The sequence below is a fragment of the Sinohyriopsis cumingii genome, unplaced genomic scaffold (assembly GCF_028554795.1).
Source record: "Sinohyriopsis cumingii isolate HCF-2022 unplaced genomic scaffold, ASM2855479v2 utg001944l, whole genome shotgun sequence".
Lineage (NCBI taxonomy): Eukaryota > Metazoa > Mollusca > Bivalvia > Unionida > Unionidae > Sinohyriopsis > Sinohyriopsis cumingii.
The window spans coordinates 700,703-720,188 of NW_028316088.1; the positions used below are offsets into that span (position 1 = coordinate 700,703).

Sequence of the window (19,486 nt, forward strand, 5' to 3'; positions counted from 1 at the left end):
ATTTCTACCGCTCAGTTTTCTTGTTTGTATAACCTCATGAGTCGTTGGTATGTGTGCTCGTCCAATTCTTCCATGGCGAACTATGAGAATGGACGTTTCAGGTGTCGTTGAGGGTAATATGTGTGGCATCCGTGAAATAAGATTCTATGAAATTAGTAGAGTGTCTTCTAATCCCAACCATCTACCGAAAGACTTTCAATTTTTCTTTTCTCTCTGTTTATAGCATGTCGGATCCATATGTTTTCTCTTTCGCAGAATTAATGTAACCAACGCAGAGCTTTGGCGAAGTATCAACGAATGTCGGAGAGACGTTTGAGGGGATATGATGGCTAGTTTGTTCTCGTGTATGAATTTCTAATCAAAAGATCGATACCTCATTGATTTAGAATTTATTGTTGTTTTATTTGTCCAGAGCAACAGCTAAAATTGCTCAAATGGGATCTTCAATCCTTTAGTTTTACTTTTTGAAAGTCAAAGATGCTGGAGGCGTGAGATTGGTACCAAGCGTTGAAAGTTTCTCGTTGTTCTGTGTGCATGCCGTTGGGAGTTGTAACAATTAATGTCAGGCAAATACTGCATCACCACGTCTTGATTCGGTATTTTTTTAAAAAAAGTGTGAAAAATAACCTTTTGTCATTTCTGTCATTCCAAACGTTTTATCATTCGAAGGCGTGGTCAAATAATTCATAGAATCCTTAAATTGTACTTGTCCTACATTCTTGTAAATGAGTTTAATTCCGTGCATGGTTGATGTGTGGCATTCGGTGAAATGCGAGAAATCAAGACCACTAGAAGAAAGAGTAAAAGAGGAAAAACCCATGCCAGTGAAGACATTCAAAAAGAGAGACAGACAATGAAAGAAAGAAATGTGCTTTTTGATGTGTTGTGATATATTCGTTATGATTCAAACGAAGAACACAAAAGAAAACGTGTATATATGTTATATGTCTTTTCTTTTATACTTTTAATAGGTGGGTTACACACACATGGATATATTCAATCATGTCGAAATGGATTTTGGATAATGTGTTGAATGGAATGGGTGATGTGTTGGATTCTTAGTTTTGAGTTATTCCATTTCCTTCTTTTAAACCTTACGACTATTCATCCCGTCAAAGGTGTGGAGATCTCAGAGACTAAACAAGGCGTTTCGGAATGTGTGTGTGTGTGTGTGTTGGGGTGGGGTGGGGTTGGAAGATATAGGTGAAGTGGTGGATATTATGTTTGTAGTATTTCGTCTCCTTTTACACAACATCCCTTTTCATCGGATAGTTGGTGTAGAGATTTTAGGTACTAAAAATGGTGTTTGAATATTATATTAGTGGTGTTGAATAATAGAGGTGATGTGATGGATTGCATGTTTGTGCGATTTGATCTCCTTTCTTTACGAGGCTACACAAGGCCATTTGTATGGTGTTGGATGGTAGAGGTGATGTGATGGATAGTAGGTTTGTGTTGTCATTCTCGTTTCGTTTGATGGTAGGTGTATATTGTTAGACATTACACAATAACATTTGAATTGTGTGTATGGGTGTTGGATTGTGTAGACGATGTCCGCAATTTCTTCTTATTTTGCATTATTTTACATTATTCCGGTTTCGTCTGATAATAGGTGTGGGGATTTAAGAAACTATACCAAGCGTGTTGGATAGTATGTATGGGGTATTTGATGGTACAATGTGATGTGATAGATAGTATTTATGTACAGTTTAATCTTTTACGTTAACTCCATATCCTTTCCTTCTGATAGTTGGCGCGTTAATTTTAGGCACTACACACATGCGTTTTTTTTAAATGTATGTATGGGTTATTGGAGGGTAGATATCAATTCCCATGTTGAATTAAGTTTACCCTTATAAATGTTGGGTAGTAATTGAAAATGGGTGCTGGACTGTATATGTGGTGTGCTTAGATAGTAATCAAGAAGTGAGTGTTGGATTGTAAGGCGTGTGTTTGGAGTGTAATAAAAAAAGTGGATGCTGAATAGTACTCCAAAAAGCGTGTGTTGGATAACTAAAATGTTAATATTAGATTTTCCGTATGTGCCCATTAAGTTTACAATATGGAAAGGACCTGTATCAATCACAAAGTTATCAATAACGTTTACCATTGTCCATATAGACACTTGGTCTCCATACATATTTTTGTCCCTATACACACTTTTGTCCCATAAACAGTTTCGTTCCCATAAACACTTTTGCGTATAATGCAATTTCTATGTTAAACTAATTGACACATTTAACATAGGATTTCCCATACGTATATATAGTATCATTTAATGAGATCAACGCTAATAATGTTACTATGTCACTCACATTGAAGATGGCCACTTGTAACACTGTTAACGATTGTCCCTGTAAACACTTTTGTCCCTCTAAACCCTTTCCCGTGTTAAACCCATGGGCCAAAATATAGGATTTCCCGTTTGTCTCCCAAGAGGCATTTCTAATAAAACCTATAGCAAATGTTAACTCCCGGTTGACCCCCAATACGCGTATACAACTACTGGTACATTTTCATACGTTAAGAAACGACAAAACCATTATCATTTCTTATCCTTTGTTTGCTGACTCAGAATATTTTCATTCACATTGATTGCAAAGTGTACACAAAAAACATACTGAATATGTATCTTTCATAAACAGTTTCATTGATTCACTCATTATGGCTTATTTTGTTCTGATGCTAAAGGACAGTCTTAAGAATAGTATAGCAAAATGTGTTGGCAACTTCTAAATTTGCTTTGGTTGTCCATTTAAATTTCCACTCAAACATAATTTCAATGAAATATCTGCAGCATTACATTCATTGTTTTATTTTTGGTTTGAATACTAAATCTGTTTATTTGTCTTCTTGTAAACGAATTAAACAAGGTTTTAATCATTTGCTTTCAGAATTTGGTAATTTTTAATGAAGTAATTTTATTCTCCATTTTTACAGTGCTAGGTTTAAACATATTTTCATTGTAAAAGTAACTTTTTACGATTGAATAATTAGTCTCTTTAGCTTTTCCGTTATGTATCATTTGCGTAAGCTTTGCACCTTGTTTTAGATTTTATTTCCATTTGGTTAATAGTCATACCGTCGCCACAAATGTGACATGTAATACTCTTAATATATTTAATTATTTTCGTACTTTTACAACAATGATTGATGTAAGAAAATAACGTTTTCCTTGCTATTAAGCGTCTCGAATTCCGTAGCATTGCCACGAACGGTTCTGTCTTACTCATTTTACATTGGTTTGCTAAATCGTCTATCAGATGTATCAGATAATATCATTTCTATTCCTGTATGATTTCTGACTAATTCCCGGTTTATGTTCCACCCAATCGCGATAACGTAGACATAATTTTACTTATGTAGTCTCTATTTTCAAAATTACATAAATGCTATAACACCCGTTCCCCTTCTTCAATCGATTTTTCCCTTGATCAATATTTTCACATCATCCAATATCACCAAAGAATTTCAATCAACGGATTCCCTTTCTCTCTAACATTGAAGTTTATTACTTTCATCAATTTGTCCTTTCGATAACTAATTTCTTTATGAAGTTGTTTCTCCAGTTGATCTTGTTGTATTTATTTAAAGGATGAATACATGATAAATTCCGCCATATTTCTAACAGTATCATTCTTAAAAAATAAAAGATAATCAACAGTCGACAATGAACATATTACAACCCACAGAAAGAAAATAAAACGTGACATAACCATATACGAAGTCTAAACTACAAAATAGATTGCACCAATTAGCGCAACACAGGTACAGTATTCATAACTACTTAATATATAACTCGTTTAATAGAACATATACATATAAATAAGGGCTTCTGTGTAAATATTCGAGTCGAGCCTATACAATCAAAGCCCGTAATTATGTCAATGGATTGACCTCCTTCTCAACGCTTTGTCAAAAAGATACTGAACCTTTATCTCCTCATTATTTTCTAGCTGTTCATCACTCATTGAAAGTAATAGCAATCGGCTAAACTTATGACGCAGAAAGGTATTGTAACAATTGTTGAAACGGACAATTTATAACTTGTCAAGTATTTGAAACGCTGAAGTAAATATACTCTCAAATCTGGGAATTCCGGGTAATATAATTTGTTGTGAAGTTACCGCAACTACGCCTGATCACCTCCATGTACATTTGTTGCAGAGAGAAATTTTGACTATTCCCATTTCCTGCGCTTGTTTCGTGTGTGTATATCATCGGAGTGGGGAGACAAAAGAAAGACAGGTTAGTCGAGGAAGAGTAATGAAAGGTGGATTCTGCTAATTTGAATTAACCCAAATTGTGTACCTATTTTGCGTGCTATGCTTCCTATGCATTTTCCTTTCTCTTACGTCATGTACATCTATTTCGTGACACTGGTATCATGATGGGTACAGTAGGCAATTTAGAAATCAATGACTGTTGAAGATTTTTCGTTGAACTTTATCAGTTTCTGTTCTATTTTTACTAGTTGTCTAAGCATTATGCAATCGAGAACTCATCCACTTTGGGCTCTAACTTTCTCCAGGAATTCGGAGGTTTGTCTGGGGGCGACTGCCTTGATTGCTATGCCAGATCCCATCCATTTTTGTATGATCACAGCGACCTTTATTCGTTAAGATACAAACTGACAAATGGGTCTAATGACATCATCTGTAGATCATTCCGAGAGATAGGCGATAATAATATATTTCTGTTATCTGCATCTTTACTTTTTTCAGTATGTTGACGACCTTCTTCACACAGGTTTCAGAAGACTTTTTTGCTCTCTGTCATCTTTGCCATGTATTATTATGTTGTTTATCATTGTGGTTTGTTCTAGAACCTATCGAAACATACTTATAGACTTATTCCAAGTCTGGATGACACTAATATTGCCCATTTAGCATGTGTTGTAATTCTAATACGCAAACCTTCACTTTAGTCTTTTCAGTTTCTGTCCGTCATTCAAAGAGTTCGTTTCTCAGTCTTTCAACGACATCTTTAACTCCCTGCACCATCTACACGACTTGATGGGGGATACACCAATATCTACTGAACGTAAAGACACATCGCAAAAGATTCTGACTATGGTTTAAATTTTCCTTTATTTGATTAAATTTATTATTATAAATTCATTAATTAAGATAATTATAAAACATTTTACTAATAATTTAAAAATTGCTATTTGTTTATTTGGTCAAGAAAACTTTATCGTTTACTAATAAATGCATTTAAAAGTAGAACCTTTACTATTGGTAGATCTTGACTAAAACCAATTAGACAAAGCGCAGAAGATGCGACTTTAAACGCCATAGAAGACAACCTTTTCAGTAAATGATAACGCATGCCAATAAGTGACACGTTTGTACTTAGTTCTGTGTCAGGTTTGCTCAACTCCAGTTCGTGAATCGTGTATAAGTTAAGGTATTAGTAAAAGCCATGGTTGCTGTCTAAACATGCCGCAGGTTAGAGTTAATCTCTTACGTAAGGTTAACGTGAACAGAGAGAAGACCTGGCATCTTGAACGGGCACAGGCCTTAGATCGATCGACTTCCCACCTATGTGTTACAAAGATCAGAGGAACCCGCGAGGAATGGGGCGTGTTCTAAATCCATTCCCACTGGACTAACAGCGAGAAGGACATTGTCCGCTATGTTTGATTTTATCAAATCAAAGCGACATCCATTCAGAATTGAGACGGAGGGTGTGATAACAATTTCGATACGAATTATAATTTCTAACCAGCAAGCGAAAACTTAGTTCTCCTGGGAAGATTGCTGAGCAAATACGATTACTCCGAGAAAGCCACACGTAATTTGGCGGTAGAACTTAGAGAGGGGATTCCAAGGAAAGACAAAGCTTCATAAACGTCCGTAACTTATTTGCTGGATTTTTGCAGAATATTACGACATTGTAATTGTAATTTTGTGTTGCATGTATATTTAATTACTAGGCTCGTTTAATACGTATAATTACCTTTGTAGTGTTGAACTGACATGCGTATTTGAGCAGTGAGTTTGAGCATTGTGTAGAGAATCATGTAGATTGTTAGCTTGTGGTCAGAATTAATTGTGTAATTCGCTATTGGATTACCTCTAGTAAACTAGTGCATTAATTCATGTATTCATATGATATATCATATTTTACACATGCTTGAATTGTGAATTTGGGAAATGGTTGTAGTGTTTAAGTTTAGTTAATATGGATGTATGGCTATATCAGGGCATGGGTATTTGGATCTTTGTGTACTTTCTATGAGTTATAATGTAAAGAAATACGTCTGATCGTTGTGATATTGTTTACTATAATGGGATTAGAAATATGTACTGACGTAACGCAATTTATTACGACGTTGTTTTACCATACAAGAACGTATGAGTATTTCGATGTGAATGAATGCGTGACCAAAGAAATTTAATAACTGTTGTCTGATAATAGGCTGGGTGGAGTGTGAGATGATAGGGCTTAGGAAAATATTGTACAGTTGTTGTGTTTTCACAGGAAGCTTTCTGGGGACCAGAACGTTTGGTTTAGTTAAGTCCCGAGTCTCTAAGAGGAGAGACGGAAGTGTGACTAGCAGAACACTCATTGTCAATAAGTCTAGTCGGTATAGAGTCGATGAGGAGGAGAGAATGGAGTCGAGGGGGAGAAAGTGGAAAAGGATGGAGAAGTATAGAGAAGTCGACGAGGAGAATGAATTTGGAGAAAGTCGGGAGGAAGAGGATGAGGAATTGGAGGAATAGGAGAGAAGTATACACTTATGAGTAGAAGGACAGATGGAAAGCTATCTCATACTACAAATCAAATAAGCAATAGGTTATCACAGGGCCGAGCGGACGGAGAGTTCTTGGGACATTTTAATCATTTGATTATTGAATTGTCTTTAAATTGTTATTAGTTGAATTTCACTTTACGTATATCCAGTCATTTAACCGTCGGAATTGCTGTCTGGAGGCTCGGAGCTTTACATTTATCTTTCACTAATTTAACTTCCAACCAAAATCGAGATTGGGTGGGACTTCTATAATAATTTAAATAGTATATTGGGAGCACCCCACCCCAACCATAACACACCTACCACAGTGTTGGCATAACAAACCCGACACCCCACATTCTGTTATATAAATATTTTTTAGACAACATTAGATAAATGCGTTTTCATAAGAATCAAACGGACTACAACAATGCAGATATTTCTTTGAATACAGGATGGCGTACAAATTAATTATTTTTATCTACGTTAATTTGACCGCTTAGAAGAAAAGGAGAAAATTAACACTTACGTGACAAATCAGACGCTATTGGTGTTTTTCTCTGTGCTGTCCCAGTTCTTCCTGTGTGTACATCTTTAGGCTTTGATTTTAAAATCCCCATTTTCAAAATAGTTGCAGCGTTTTATGTCTCAACTAATCAAGCTTGCAAGATATCGTGGAAACTCTTTCCTGAGCTGTAAATATAAACACAACACTCCGGCTTCACTATCATGTTTCGATACTCCTCACATGAGTTATCGTATCTACCTGTTAAAGCGTAGTTATATATTGATATAGTCAACAAGAGATCAGTAAAGAAAAAAGGAATAAGTGGCATTAAACATATTGTTAAATAATTCATCGAGGTAGACAGAAAAGCAATCATAGTAATACCTGGTACTATAGGCAGGGTAATAAACTGTCTATAAAAAGCCTCTGGACACCGTAGCCGTTCATGTCATTGTGTTTCTTCCAGCATTAGCTGATTTGTTGCTCGCATTTAATCCAAAGTGTAGTCGAAACAAACAATAGAGTAAAGAATGTATCACTTTCTTTACAAACTAAGCTAATATTGCTTCTGCAACAGCTATCGTTAATATTGTAAACGATTATTTATCTGTTGCGCGATTAATACTGCTGCTATATCATAGAATGTCAATTCAGTTTCAAACTTGTGGTCCCATTCCTCTCTTGCTGCCTCTATTAATGTTATGTTTCCGTGTTTTGTTTTCCAGTAATAGAAAAATTGGGCTCTTGGTCCTCTCCAGTACTTTGAACACATTGGCCATTTTCACGAACGTATATTAGGAAAGAAGTCATTCGTAAGGCAATGTCCTACGGAAGAAACCTTTCATGGGAGGGTTTTAAAATCAGATGTTTTATAGTAATGAATCTAAACATATTTCCTAACTTAAAATTGCTAATGGTTTGAAATAAAATGATTATAAAATTACCACATAGTGAACAATATTCAGATTGTGATGATTAAATGTGTCATAATAATAAAATGGTTGCGGTGGTTCTGGTGATTATGATCCCGCCGATCTTGAATATAAAGATGATGACGACACAAATTATATTGTGGATGGGTTGAGTGTATTTGAATCAAAGTCGGCCCGTCCACAAACGCAATTACCAATAACACAGACATGCTTAGTGTGTTCTTGCTGTAATCAGTGCCCAATGTATTTTTGCTTTGCTTCATCATTCCATATTAATTTGCTCCAGGCGTGTCATACCCATTCTGACGTAAATATTCTTGTACCAGTGGCGTGTACTTTCGTGGATGTCGATTATTTTATGCACTGCGCTAGTACTCCATTGAAGCATCAAAACACCCCCCCCCCCAAAAAAAAAAAAAAAAAAAAAAGGCCAAAAATACCTAAATGCTACTGTTACGACTTAGGCAGAAATGACAACCCTGCCTTCATGTGGTATTAAGTTTCCTTTATACTGACTGAGTAACGCTTACGTTTCGTCATTGCGAATACCGTAGAGATTAATGAAATAGAACCTGGTGCTTGGGACGGTGATAGTGTGGTTATTGTTGCTTAGTGTAAAATCAGTAAAATCACCAACGTTCAAAAGTCTTGTCATAAACTCAGCGGTAAAAATCAAACACATGTAGTGCCGGAGGTAACCATAGCAACTAATATGATTTCTTTGGTCGTAAAGTACAGAGCACTAAAAGTGGAACTTACTGTACTTAAAACAACCTTGCGGCCTGAGTCCAGCCTTTGGTACAAACAGGGTCGGTGACGGGTACTAAATACGCCAGGACCACATTTGCCCCTGTAAGACTCACGAGTCACAGACATATATTGTAGTAGTGTCAACACTTTTTTCCATTTGTGTTTGTCTGCTTGAGGTGAACGTAAAACTGCGGAATGGTGATATACGCCAGTTGATTAGGCGCTATATGCGTGCCGTTGTTGAAGATATCGTTTAGAATAGGAACAGTTGGTGGCGGTACGATAAGGATCAGGTCATATTTAGGGCACACGTTATGAAGTCGATCCACACTATTGCACACTGTAGTATACAAACAATCCTTTCAGGAATCGCTACCTGTATTACCCTTCTGAGCGTATCTGCGACGAAATACCCATCAGGGTTGATTGCCATTTATCGTAACGAGAGCTGTCCATTTGAGTTTTGTTGTTACCATTCTCAATCTAAATGTTATATCCTCCTGGTCTGTACTTGAGTCGGCGTGTATCGCATGTTCTCTAGCCACAGTCCCAACTAGAGAATTGCTCAGTATACTATTCACTGTCAATACTAGTGTGGAGCGATGGTATTGCACAAGAACTCGTTTCAGTAATAACGCTTAATATAGCGTCCTCTGCGTCTTTACCTATAGCAATGCAGAGAGGAAGTAGTTCTGTCAGCTGTTGCTCAACCTCGACGTGTGTGAGCGGAATAGCGTTTCATTCAGGAATAACATATTTCTCGAAACGTAAGCGCTGTTGAGATTTATAACTAGTGGAGTATCAGCATCAGAGTTATCGACCAGTTCTTGCATGACTGAGTACGAGGATATTTGCAAAACATTTTCCGTGAATAGAGTTCACGACCGGTGATTGCGGTACAACACGAGCAACGGATTAAGCTACATCCTCAAGCAAGACCACACTATATTTGAAACCAACCATTATATGCCTGGGAAACTGTTAGGCGTAAAAGAGCAACCCACATATATCGTGCAGGACGAGTACGGAGAGACTAAAAAAAAGCTGGGCTTGTGTACTTCATGCTGGACAGGTCCTATGATCTCATGTGGGATGGCGTTTTGTGTCTCAACAGTAGGGTTCAGGCGTCAGCGGAGATCATCCTGGCGTTAAGAGCAGGGAGTTCCAGCTGAAAGATCAGAAAAAGAATGCAAGACGTAAAGGACATTATAAAACAGATGCAAGGGCAGCATTAGCTCCTGAACGAAATGGTATTCCTATCAAGGATTACAAATAATGTCCAAGACAAACCAGAAGACTATGGAAGCTAATGAAGGTCATATTGAAAAAAGGCATGTTGACAGACTGGTGGCTACTTGTAGTGGGTTACTTTATACCTAATAAAAAGCAAATGAGTCAAAGAAGTTCGCCAATCTCCTACACGGGCCTTCGTGGATATTATCACAATTGCACCCAAGTCAATATCGGAAGGTAGGTGGATGCTAGAAGATTTTATAACCTGATTAACTTGGTTAGAATGAAGTTCAGTTCATCTAAGTCATAAAGCCTGGTCCTGAAGAAAGTGAAGATGCAATATAGATACAGGTTCAAAAAAGGAGAGAAAGTAATACCACCACTGAGTGAGCAACTAAGTTAAGAACATCGACAAGTGGTTTAAGAGCTCCCTGAATGAATGTTAGAGTGTGGCAGATATGACACTCCGAGCTAAAGACTCGATATAATCCACAAACACAAGCGGGCTACATGGGAGGTTCCATGCCTGTTGGTACCAGCATGGTATTCTACCAAGAATCTGTTGGTTACTTATAGGTTACCAAATCGCAGACAAAGCGTATAAGCAATTCAGGCAATTTTCAATAAACATTCGTGACAATCGTTGGAAGTGCCAGGGAGCTTAAATAGTATTGGCTTGCACAGTACCAGGAACAAGCTTCAGTTATCACTCTCATCAGCGACAGAGTTGTTCATGGTGATCATATCCAAGCGGGTGATGATATTGAAGACAGTGGAGATGCGAAGTTAAGAGAAGCAACAACGGAGGTACGGATAAGAAGAAAGTGAGCGGCATCAATTGCAGCTTAAGAGACAGAATCAAGATTGAGAAACTGTGACGTAGTAGACACGGTATCAACAGTAAGATTTTGGCTGGGAAGCACGAAAGAACCACGTGGCAAGAAAAAAAAAGCATTAACGAGAAGCGCTCCATCGTCTAGAAAGAAATAAGTCTTGCGGAAGAGGAACACCGCCGAATTAAACATGTAAGTGTTGTGAAGAAGGGAGATTAGCTGTTTGGAAGCGGCGAAGTCCAGGAAACTGTCTTCGAGAGACATCTGGAGGCTGATGCGAAGAAACTTTCGTCTTATGATCAGTATATGCTGGTGTCCCTCTACCAACAAATTTCAAGACATGTGAACTAATCGATGACCCAAACTGTAACCTTTGTTCGAGACTTGCAAACATTATTGTCCTACAATGCAGCTCTGACCAATGGTGGTTATCGTTGGCGCCTTGACCAACTGCTTGCTAAGATTGCTGCCAGTATGGATATAGCAAGGAGAAGAAATGTCAAAAGAAAAACTGTTTTAACTGAATCAGCTTAATAACATATATCATAACATTTGTAATATCTTCAAAAACGATACTTTAAGTATTATATTTAATATTATCTTCACTAACATTTTCATAATATTGAATAATTTGAGCAAAAACATTTTTTACTTTCATTTTGGAAAATGGTAAATGTAAACATTTTGGAAATCTAAACAAACTTTATATTTAACACATGTGCAAAATTAGAATGATAACTTGTGTCGGAACTCTAGTTTTGATATATACCTTTGGCTTAGCAATTCATGCGAACATACTTATAAAAGTACATACATTTTAAACTGATATAAATACTTCACACCAAGTTGTCCAAAAAAGACCCAAACACCTAATACAAGAATCTCAATATACCAAACATGTATACTAAAATATCCCGAGAATCCTATTTTAAGGAACTAGGAAGGGTCTCTTTAACAAAACTAATTTATGTCGTCATAAATCTCGTGAATACTACACCTTACGCCGTCTGCTCTCAGAAACTGGTTAATACTCGGGTTCATAAATATCTTCCCGACACTGACTGCCCGTAATCAGCAGATAATCAATAAATCTAACCTAGTTATGAGCGGAGACGTAAATACAAGTAACACATACCCTAGATTTAATACAATGCGTACTTAAGTACATGCACGAATTGAATTTCATCTAGCTACTTTGATCACATATATTGCCGTATCTGACAACCTACAGATAATAGCTAACCGTTCATGTACCAATTCAATGCAGCGATATCTTTACATTTGTAATGCAAACTTAATTTCATCCTCCACTGAATGTTCCGTGTGATATGTACATAATGTACCCAGATCAACCATTATCTTAGGATTGTCCTCCAATCAGTTGTTGTAGAGTTGAACGCCATTTTTTCGTACAAGATAGGCTAAACATGGCGGCCAGTATAAATGGTGGAGGAAGAACCCGGGAAAACCCCGGAAAGTACCACCCTGCAATCAGTAATAAAGTACTAATTCTGCAGTCAGTAATACACATATTGTCTGAAAATTATCAACTTATGGATGTATTTTGCATTCAAAAGTTTTTAAGTCAATATAATTATGTGGGGGCAATGAAACTGAAAACACACACACACACAGAGGCACAGACATAAACACTCACATATAATGATGTAGATACTGACTCAACAGCTGAAAAGTAATGTTTATATAGAGACCGGGTTGATGTTCATTTTACTTTACGTAATATAACTGTGTATTTTGCTAATGCGACCTCAATTCATCCATATCAATATTGTGTTATTCAGTAGCCCGGTGAAACAATTAATTTACATCCTGGTTTAGATGTGCTTTTATTCTGTTGAATAAATACTTCAGTAAAATACCAGTCATTACTTCCATATATAGATCAATTTCGACATTTACTTAAAGCAATAACTAATTTTACTCACTACATCGATTTTATTGGAATCGTCAATGTCTTTGTCGCAAAATATTTGAATCAATGTTGACTACTGAAACTCACCCAGTTATTTCATCTCCGATAGACGAAGAATCACAATTTTAATCTAAAACATAACTAGCCATTATATCATCCGCATTTTTTTTAAAAGAAGCAACATTTAAATATCAGTGTTATACAATACTTACATTTACTCACTATACAGACAGCCGTGTTGTCGTTTCTGAACAAATGGCTCCTTTCTTCACACTTATACTACCCATAATAACCTTATACAAATACTGTATACACTGACGTTTGTTATCCACAGATATGTCTAAACATGATTTGCTTGAAACACATGTGTTGCAATATAGTTGTGCAATTGCTTTTTCTTGAAAAGGACATACCAGAGGTGGATGGGGGAGAGGAAGGTAGATTAACGGAGGATGTTTAATCTCAGATATGTGATATATGTAGAGCTGAATTGGTTTATGTTCTCACATGTCATCAGTTCCTTTCTAATATTATTTATTTTAGCACTGTTCATATGTAATTGTGGTTTCTCTGGTGGTATAAAATGGATGAGAACATGTTCGAACAAATCAAACGGAAGAGGTTTAAATGCTTACAATCAGATTCTCATGCTTTTGTTCCATCTAAAAATTAACTCTCCCAGTATGCTCTATTTGCGACAGATAGACTGGGTGGGTGCTAATTTCTTCTAAGAACATTCCATTTCGGCTGCAGAGGCGTGCCTCTGAGCATTGCACTTTAGTTCTAAAGGATCTGCACAACAAAGTCTCATAAGTGTTGATGTGCCATTAATACCAGTTAAACACCTCATCTCAATGCAGTAATTAGGGGGTAATACTCACAGCTTGGTTAAAGATATGACGTGTTTTTAATTATCACTGCAAGCGTTGAATTGAAATTTTCACTATGGGTTTTATTTATAAAAAGTTTACCTTTATTTCCACCCATTTGCGGGACATCCGTGTAAGAAGTAAAACTAATACACCTGTTACAGACTCTACCACACTTGCAAGATAGTCATCACGTTGCATGACGTTCCATTTGGTAGTTTAGGACTTCTTGTAACGCACACATAAACATATGGGCGTATAGACAGACGGAGAGACTTGGCACATAAGGATTTGGAACACACGCATACACAGACGGACGTATAAACAGACGGAGAGACATGCAACGACACGCTCCACAGTATATGTAGGGCTTATGAACAACCATAAGACCTTGCAACCCATTGTCCCCACAATAAACTGTTCTAAGAAGAATTTAGCTAAACAGTAATGCCTAAAAGTTGATCAAACTAGCAAAGCTAATTGTCCACATTAATTGTATGTTACACACTGATGGAAACTTTAAATTCAAACTTTTCGAGTGGCTGGTGAATCGAAATTTACAAATACTGGTTGCATGATTTGTACATCAGAGTTGGGAGAGAGGGGGGGGGGAGGGAGAGAGATATTATTTCTTTGATTTCTGAATTTTTGGTTCTATAGATAGGTGTACAATATATGCTAGCGCCAGGGCCGCAACTGTGCTTAATACCAGTGCCAATAGCATATCAATACGAAAGTGATTATATTTCAAAGGTTGTTATGCACGTGCAAAGTATGAGAGAACTTGGACACATATATTTATTAATTTTGATAAAGTCAGATAATTACATTATTGTGTATCACCATCTAGTATAGATGTTCGAGGACGTTAAAAAGAAGAATTAAAAGTTCTAAAATAAAAAGAGGATAATAATTAGCAAATATTTAAGGAAAACAAAGAAATACCGGACCTGTAAGATTATGAAAACAACAAGTGACCACAAATCTGAAACATTCACGAAATAAAACTAGTATCACAACTTCAATAGTTGTCAGAAAGTGAAATAAATGTTATTCGAATTTAACATGAAAGTACCAAGGTCAGCACCAGGAGTGCCTATTTTCTTCCAAGTATAAAAGAAATAAAAGTTACTTCAAAGTGAGTTATGTTAAAGAATCAGATAATATATGTGTTAATCGATAATTTGAAGCAAGAAACGAAGATATGACCCAATGATTTAGGAAAGATGTGTTTAAGCATGCTGACATGGAAATAAGAAGGGCCAGCACTTGTAACAAAAAGTAACAACCGTGCAGTATGAAGAACGAGACATTACGCATTGGATTATGTGAATGTGCATTGGCTGGCCACTGCAGTTGCTGTATAATACCGGGTACTGTAACTTAATAAGTCTAGGCCGATTCAGGCTATTGTTATGGTCACCTTGTTGAAACCATATTGCATATAACTGAAGGCTGATGCATGTGTACAGGATTTCGGAATTTAGCCCTAAAACGAACAGTTTGAAAGTAAATACATATTATATAAACGGATATGTGCTATTATTCCTTGGTTTCATATGTTACAGCAATGAAGCTGCTCCAAATTATTACATGCACGCCACGTTTTTGAATATTGGACTAAGAATAATATTTTGTGGACAGGAAACGTTGTTGTTGTTGCGGGTTTAACGACTCTTTGCTTTAAACGATAGGATATCCATATAGATCAGTATACGTGGTGTTGGAAGAACATGGGAAAAACTGGTAGAAAGCAGTAAACAAAGTTGCTGGCAAGCTTACACACATACCCATCACATACCCATCATTCGCTGAGCCCAAGACTCAATCCCACGCGAACAGAGGTAACATGACAATGATCGTGTTCGTGCTTTGAACCACTCGATCTCTCGAGAACGGGATAGGAACTGTCTTGTACGACTGTTACTATAGTCCCGTGGAAACATATTTCATTATCAAGGCTTTTCAAATTATTGCATGATTCTTACATTCCGTGTTTACGTGTTTCATAGTTTGGAAGCCAAACAGAATACGGTGAAGGTAGGAAAATATAATTGGAATGTTACTATAAACTCAAGGAGCCATACTCGACAGTAACGCTGATTATTCCAAGCTGATGAATGATGCATGAATGCTTTGAAAACAGAGAGGTCTTAAATGGACTATTACTATAGTCCCTAGAACCATACTACTTGAATGAATGCTATTCCAAGTTGTTGCATGATACATGCATGCAGTGTTTGGGAGACAACATAAGCAGTTTAGTGGTGCTGTTTTTCGCGCTCGTTGGAGCATTATTTCAGAATTATTAATGCCTGCTTAAGTATTGCATACAAATACATAGATGCCGCGTTAAAAATTGACGCCCAAGCGAATATTGTGAAGGTACGATATATTTAAAGGAACTGTTTGCATAGTTCACTGGAGCCATTTTTCACGGTTGTTAAGGTTATATAGCAGCTATTGCATGGTGCCCGTATGCGATGGTTTGCATTTTCGCCAAAGAAATATATTTTGAAGGTACCAAGGGTCTAATGAGAATGTTCCTAACACTCGTTGGAACCATATTTCATAGTGAAGGAGGCCATTTCCAGTTATTGCAATATGCATGAATGTCACATTTCCGAATTTGGGCCTTGAAAGAATATTTTGAAAGTAGGATAGATCTGAAAATAATTATTAAAGTGACCTCATGGATATATATTTCATTTGTGAAGACTATTCCAAGTTGTTGCATAATGCTTGCATGCTATTTTGTACGAACATAGGCCTGGAAATTATATTTTGAAAATCGTAGACGCCTGAAGGATAACTATCGTCCAGCGGGACATTTTAAAAGTTATTCAGGGTTCTTGCACGATGTATGTGTATCACCTGTAGAAATTATAATAACCAAAACAATATTTAGAAGTGGTGAAATGTCTAAAGGGAGTGTTACTAACGTTGTTCCAAACATTATTCCAAATTTTTTTAATGGACCTTATTTGCAATTTTTCAGAATATAAGCCACACGTATGTTGAAGGTAAGAACAGTCCAATGACACCGCTATTACCTCCTCTTGGAGTCTTATTTCACATTTAGGAAGGCTTCTACAAGTTTCTCGTTCTATGACTTTTGTTGGTATTCAGGCTTCCAAATAATGTTATGATGAAATTAGATGTCAAACATGGTTATGTTTTTATGCACAGCGATGCAAGTTTCAATCACGGGAGTTATCGTAAAAGTTGCTATAAAGTTTACGTGCCACGTTTCTGTAATTTAGACCTAAGTCCATATTTATTCCTTTATGTAGGATTAAATAAACTGACTGTTTCTATTTTCAAAGAACAATATTTCACAACCTTGAAGACTATTCTAGACTCATAATGCATAAATGTCAAGATCACAAAGTGCTGGCCAATTGTTCTACGGAGGAAATTGCTAACAGGCTTAGTTTTGTTTCGTCTGTCAAAAAAATAAAGAAATAAAGTTATGATACTCACAACTTCTTAGGAAACAAAAACATTTTTGTATCGATTTCAATTGAGCATCTTTTGAGTTTTCTAGGCTCGTTGTAAGTTGCAATCTTATACCGACATCGTACGGTGACGGATAATTTCAACTGTTCGACAGACGTCTGAGTCTGACCCTATACCCCAAAATGATTGTACACATTTAGAAAAGGATGAGCTTAAAATTGTGCTCGGAGATGCTGTTGTTGATATGCGCCATGGACATGTCGGTCGCAAACGTGTTGTGGTTCGCTTTAGCCAGGACTCAGATATCGTCAAGTGTTTGGATCTTCAGTGAGAATAAAATCATATCATTGCACCCAGCGCTGCACCCTTCAGTGGAATTATGAGCAACTGTTGACAATATGAGATTAACCGCAGAACTGGTGTTCACAGACAAAGGTGTAAGTGTTATGTCAACGCTATCCAACACATTGGCGGCACGACAGTTCTTATTGTAGAATTCGTGTTGCTGTTCGGCCTCAACGCATAAGTATGTTTCAGGCTTACATATTTATAGTAGTTGGAAATAGTGTGAGTCTAGGAGGTTTGGGTATGGCTTCATTATATTACACTGTAACGAGTGTGTTATTAAAGCTTAATTTAATGGGACGTGTCTAGCTAACACGCACCTCTAACATGTCGCAGTGCCGTACTGTATAGGCGGCGATGATGTGAAAGAAAATGTCAGTTTGTTTAATATTTTCTCACAATAACGGCAGTTTCTTCAACTCGCCCGCAAATACGCTCGGTACTAGTTACAACCAACCTGCCTGCTGTTCACAGGTTTCTTGCTTCTATGGTTTTCAAAACGGCAAGACAATTGCGAAAGAACATAACATTTTCGAATAAAAGTGTTTCTTTTAATCTGTCGAGACCAGTGATACATGGCGTTAGATACCTAGAATGCAACGTAATCTCGCCGAAGCTGCTTCGTACATATCACATTGGAATTGTAATATTAGTCGCACTGGAGACCCCCGAGGGCATTTCTTTTCGCTTTTCTTCCAACAGGAAACGCACTGACCGTGGAATAGCTTAGGGTGTTCTCGGTGGTTCATGTGCTCAGTGTGTATCTGCTTTGTATCCAGTCTGAACCGGGGCATGCCAACCCCAAAGTTGGCGCAAACACTCTTGCGTCATAGGTTTATATTCCTTGTCGATGTCAACATATTTTGCAAGCTGTGCGAATACTTCGTCGATGATATCGCGTCACTTGCCTGGTTGATCCCCGTGTCTTGACAACACTTGGCAATGTTATTGTTGTAACAAAGTGTATTATAATTACGGAAGCCTACGATTGTCAGAGTGTCAGACAACTTAGACCGTTACGCGTCAACGCTGAGGACCGCACACTTGATGAACCTCCCAATGGCAACACACACAAAAAGCTAGTTGTGAAGCTTTCGTATGAGACGCCATTAGTTGTCTAACTACCGCTATCAATTTGTGCCAGTACAGAGGTTTATGAAGTAAACCCCGGTACCAAAGACTGTTGTTGTTGCTGACGGTAAAACAACCAACGGCCTGAAAGTCTAACATTGAACTCCAGCGATAGTAACCAGACGCATATGGCACAGTAGTCCTGCTGACCTCCTGTCTAAATGGGACCGATGACCTCGAGATGACCTCAGTATGGGTCTTAAATATGCTAATGATACGTGAATCTAAAGCGTGTTTGTGGTTGTGCCAGCACCAATACTTTATTTCAAGAGAGATAGTGCCCCACGAATATAAGCTGTCGTTTGTTGTTCATCTAAATTATATGAGAGCTTATGGACGTCGTCTTCACATAAGCTGTGCCAGTTTAAATTCTAAAGGACACAGTAAGCGTGTCCATGCCCACATAAAACTTAAAACAGTGTTATTTTTCTATATATATTACATATCATCGACTGAAGATCACGACATTTGGTTTTCCAGAACCTCCGACAACCAAAATCACCTGTTGCCCATCGTGTCGACAAAAAAAAAAACGGCATGACTACCAACGAGATTAAAGCTGTCTGCCACCATTGATGGGTATATTAAGGAGTTTCTTTTAACGAAATACAACATAGAGATTGTCAATGTTAACAGTGTCAATGCTAATTCGGTAAGGATGCGAATACATCTTCCCAAACAAGTGTACAGTTTGTCTCAACATTCGCATCCAGCGAAGCATGAAGAGGTTGGATTTGACCCGCCTGCGAAAGAC

General features: G+C 37.3%; 1 protein-coding gene across 4 annotated transcripts in view; it reads right to left on the reverse strand.

Moving 5' to 3' along the window:
- LOC149771338 (uncharacterized) overlaps positions 1-13,218 on the reverse strand; it is a 47,055-nt gene extending 33,837 nt beyond the window's left edge. For all 4 annotated transcript variants that reach the window (XM_089948604.1, XM_089948602.1, XM_089948603.1 and 1 more), the window contains exons 1-2: positions 13,141-13,218; positions 7,269-7,432 (exon numbers count right to left, since the gene is read on the reverse strand). In XM_089948604.1, coding sequence (XP_089804730.1) covers positions 7,269-7,359 — 91 coding nt within the window. In that variant the 5' untranslated portion in view covers positions 7,360-7,432; positions 13,141-13,218. The remainder of the gene's footprint in view (positions 1-7,268; positions 7,433-13,140) is intronic.
- Positions 13,219-19,486: the final 6,268 nt, after the last annotated feature.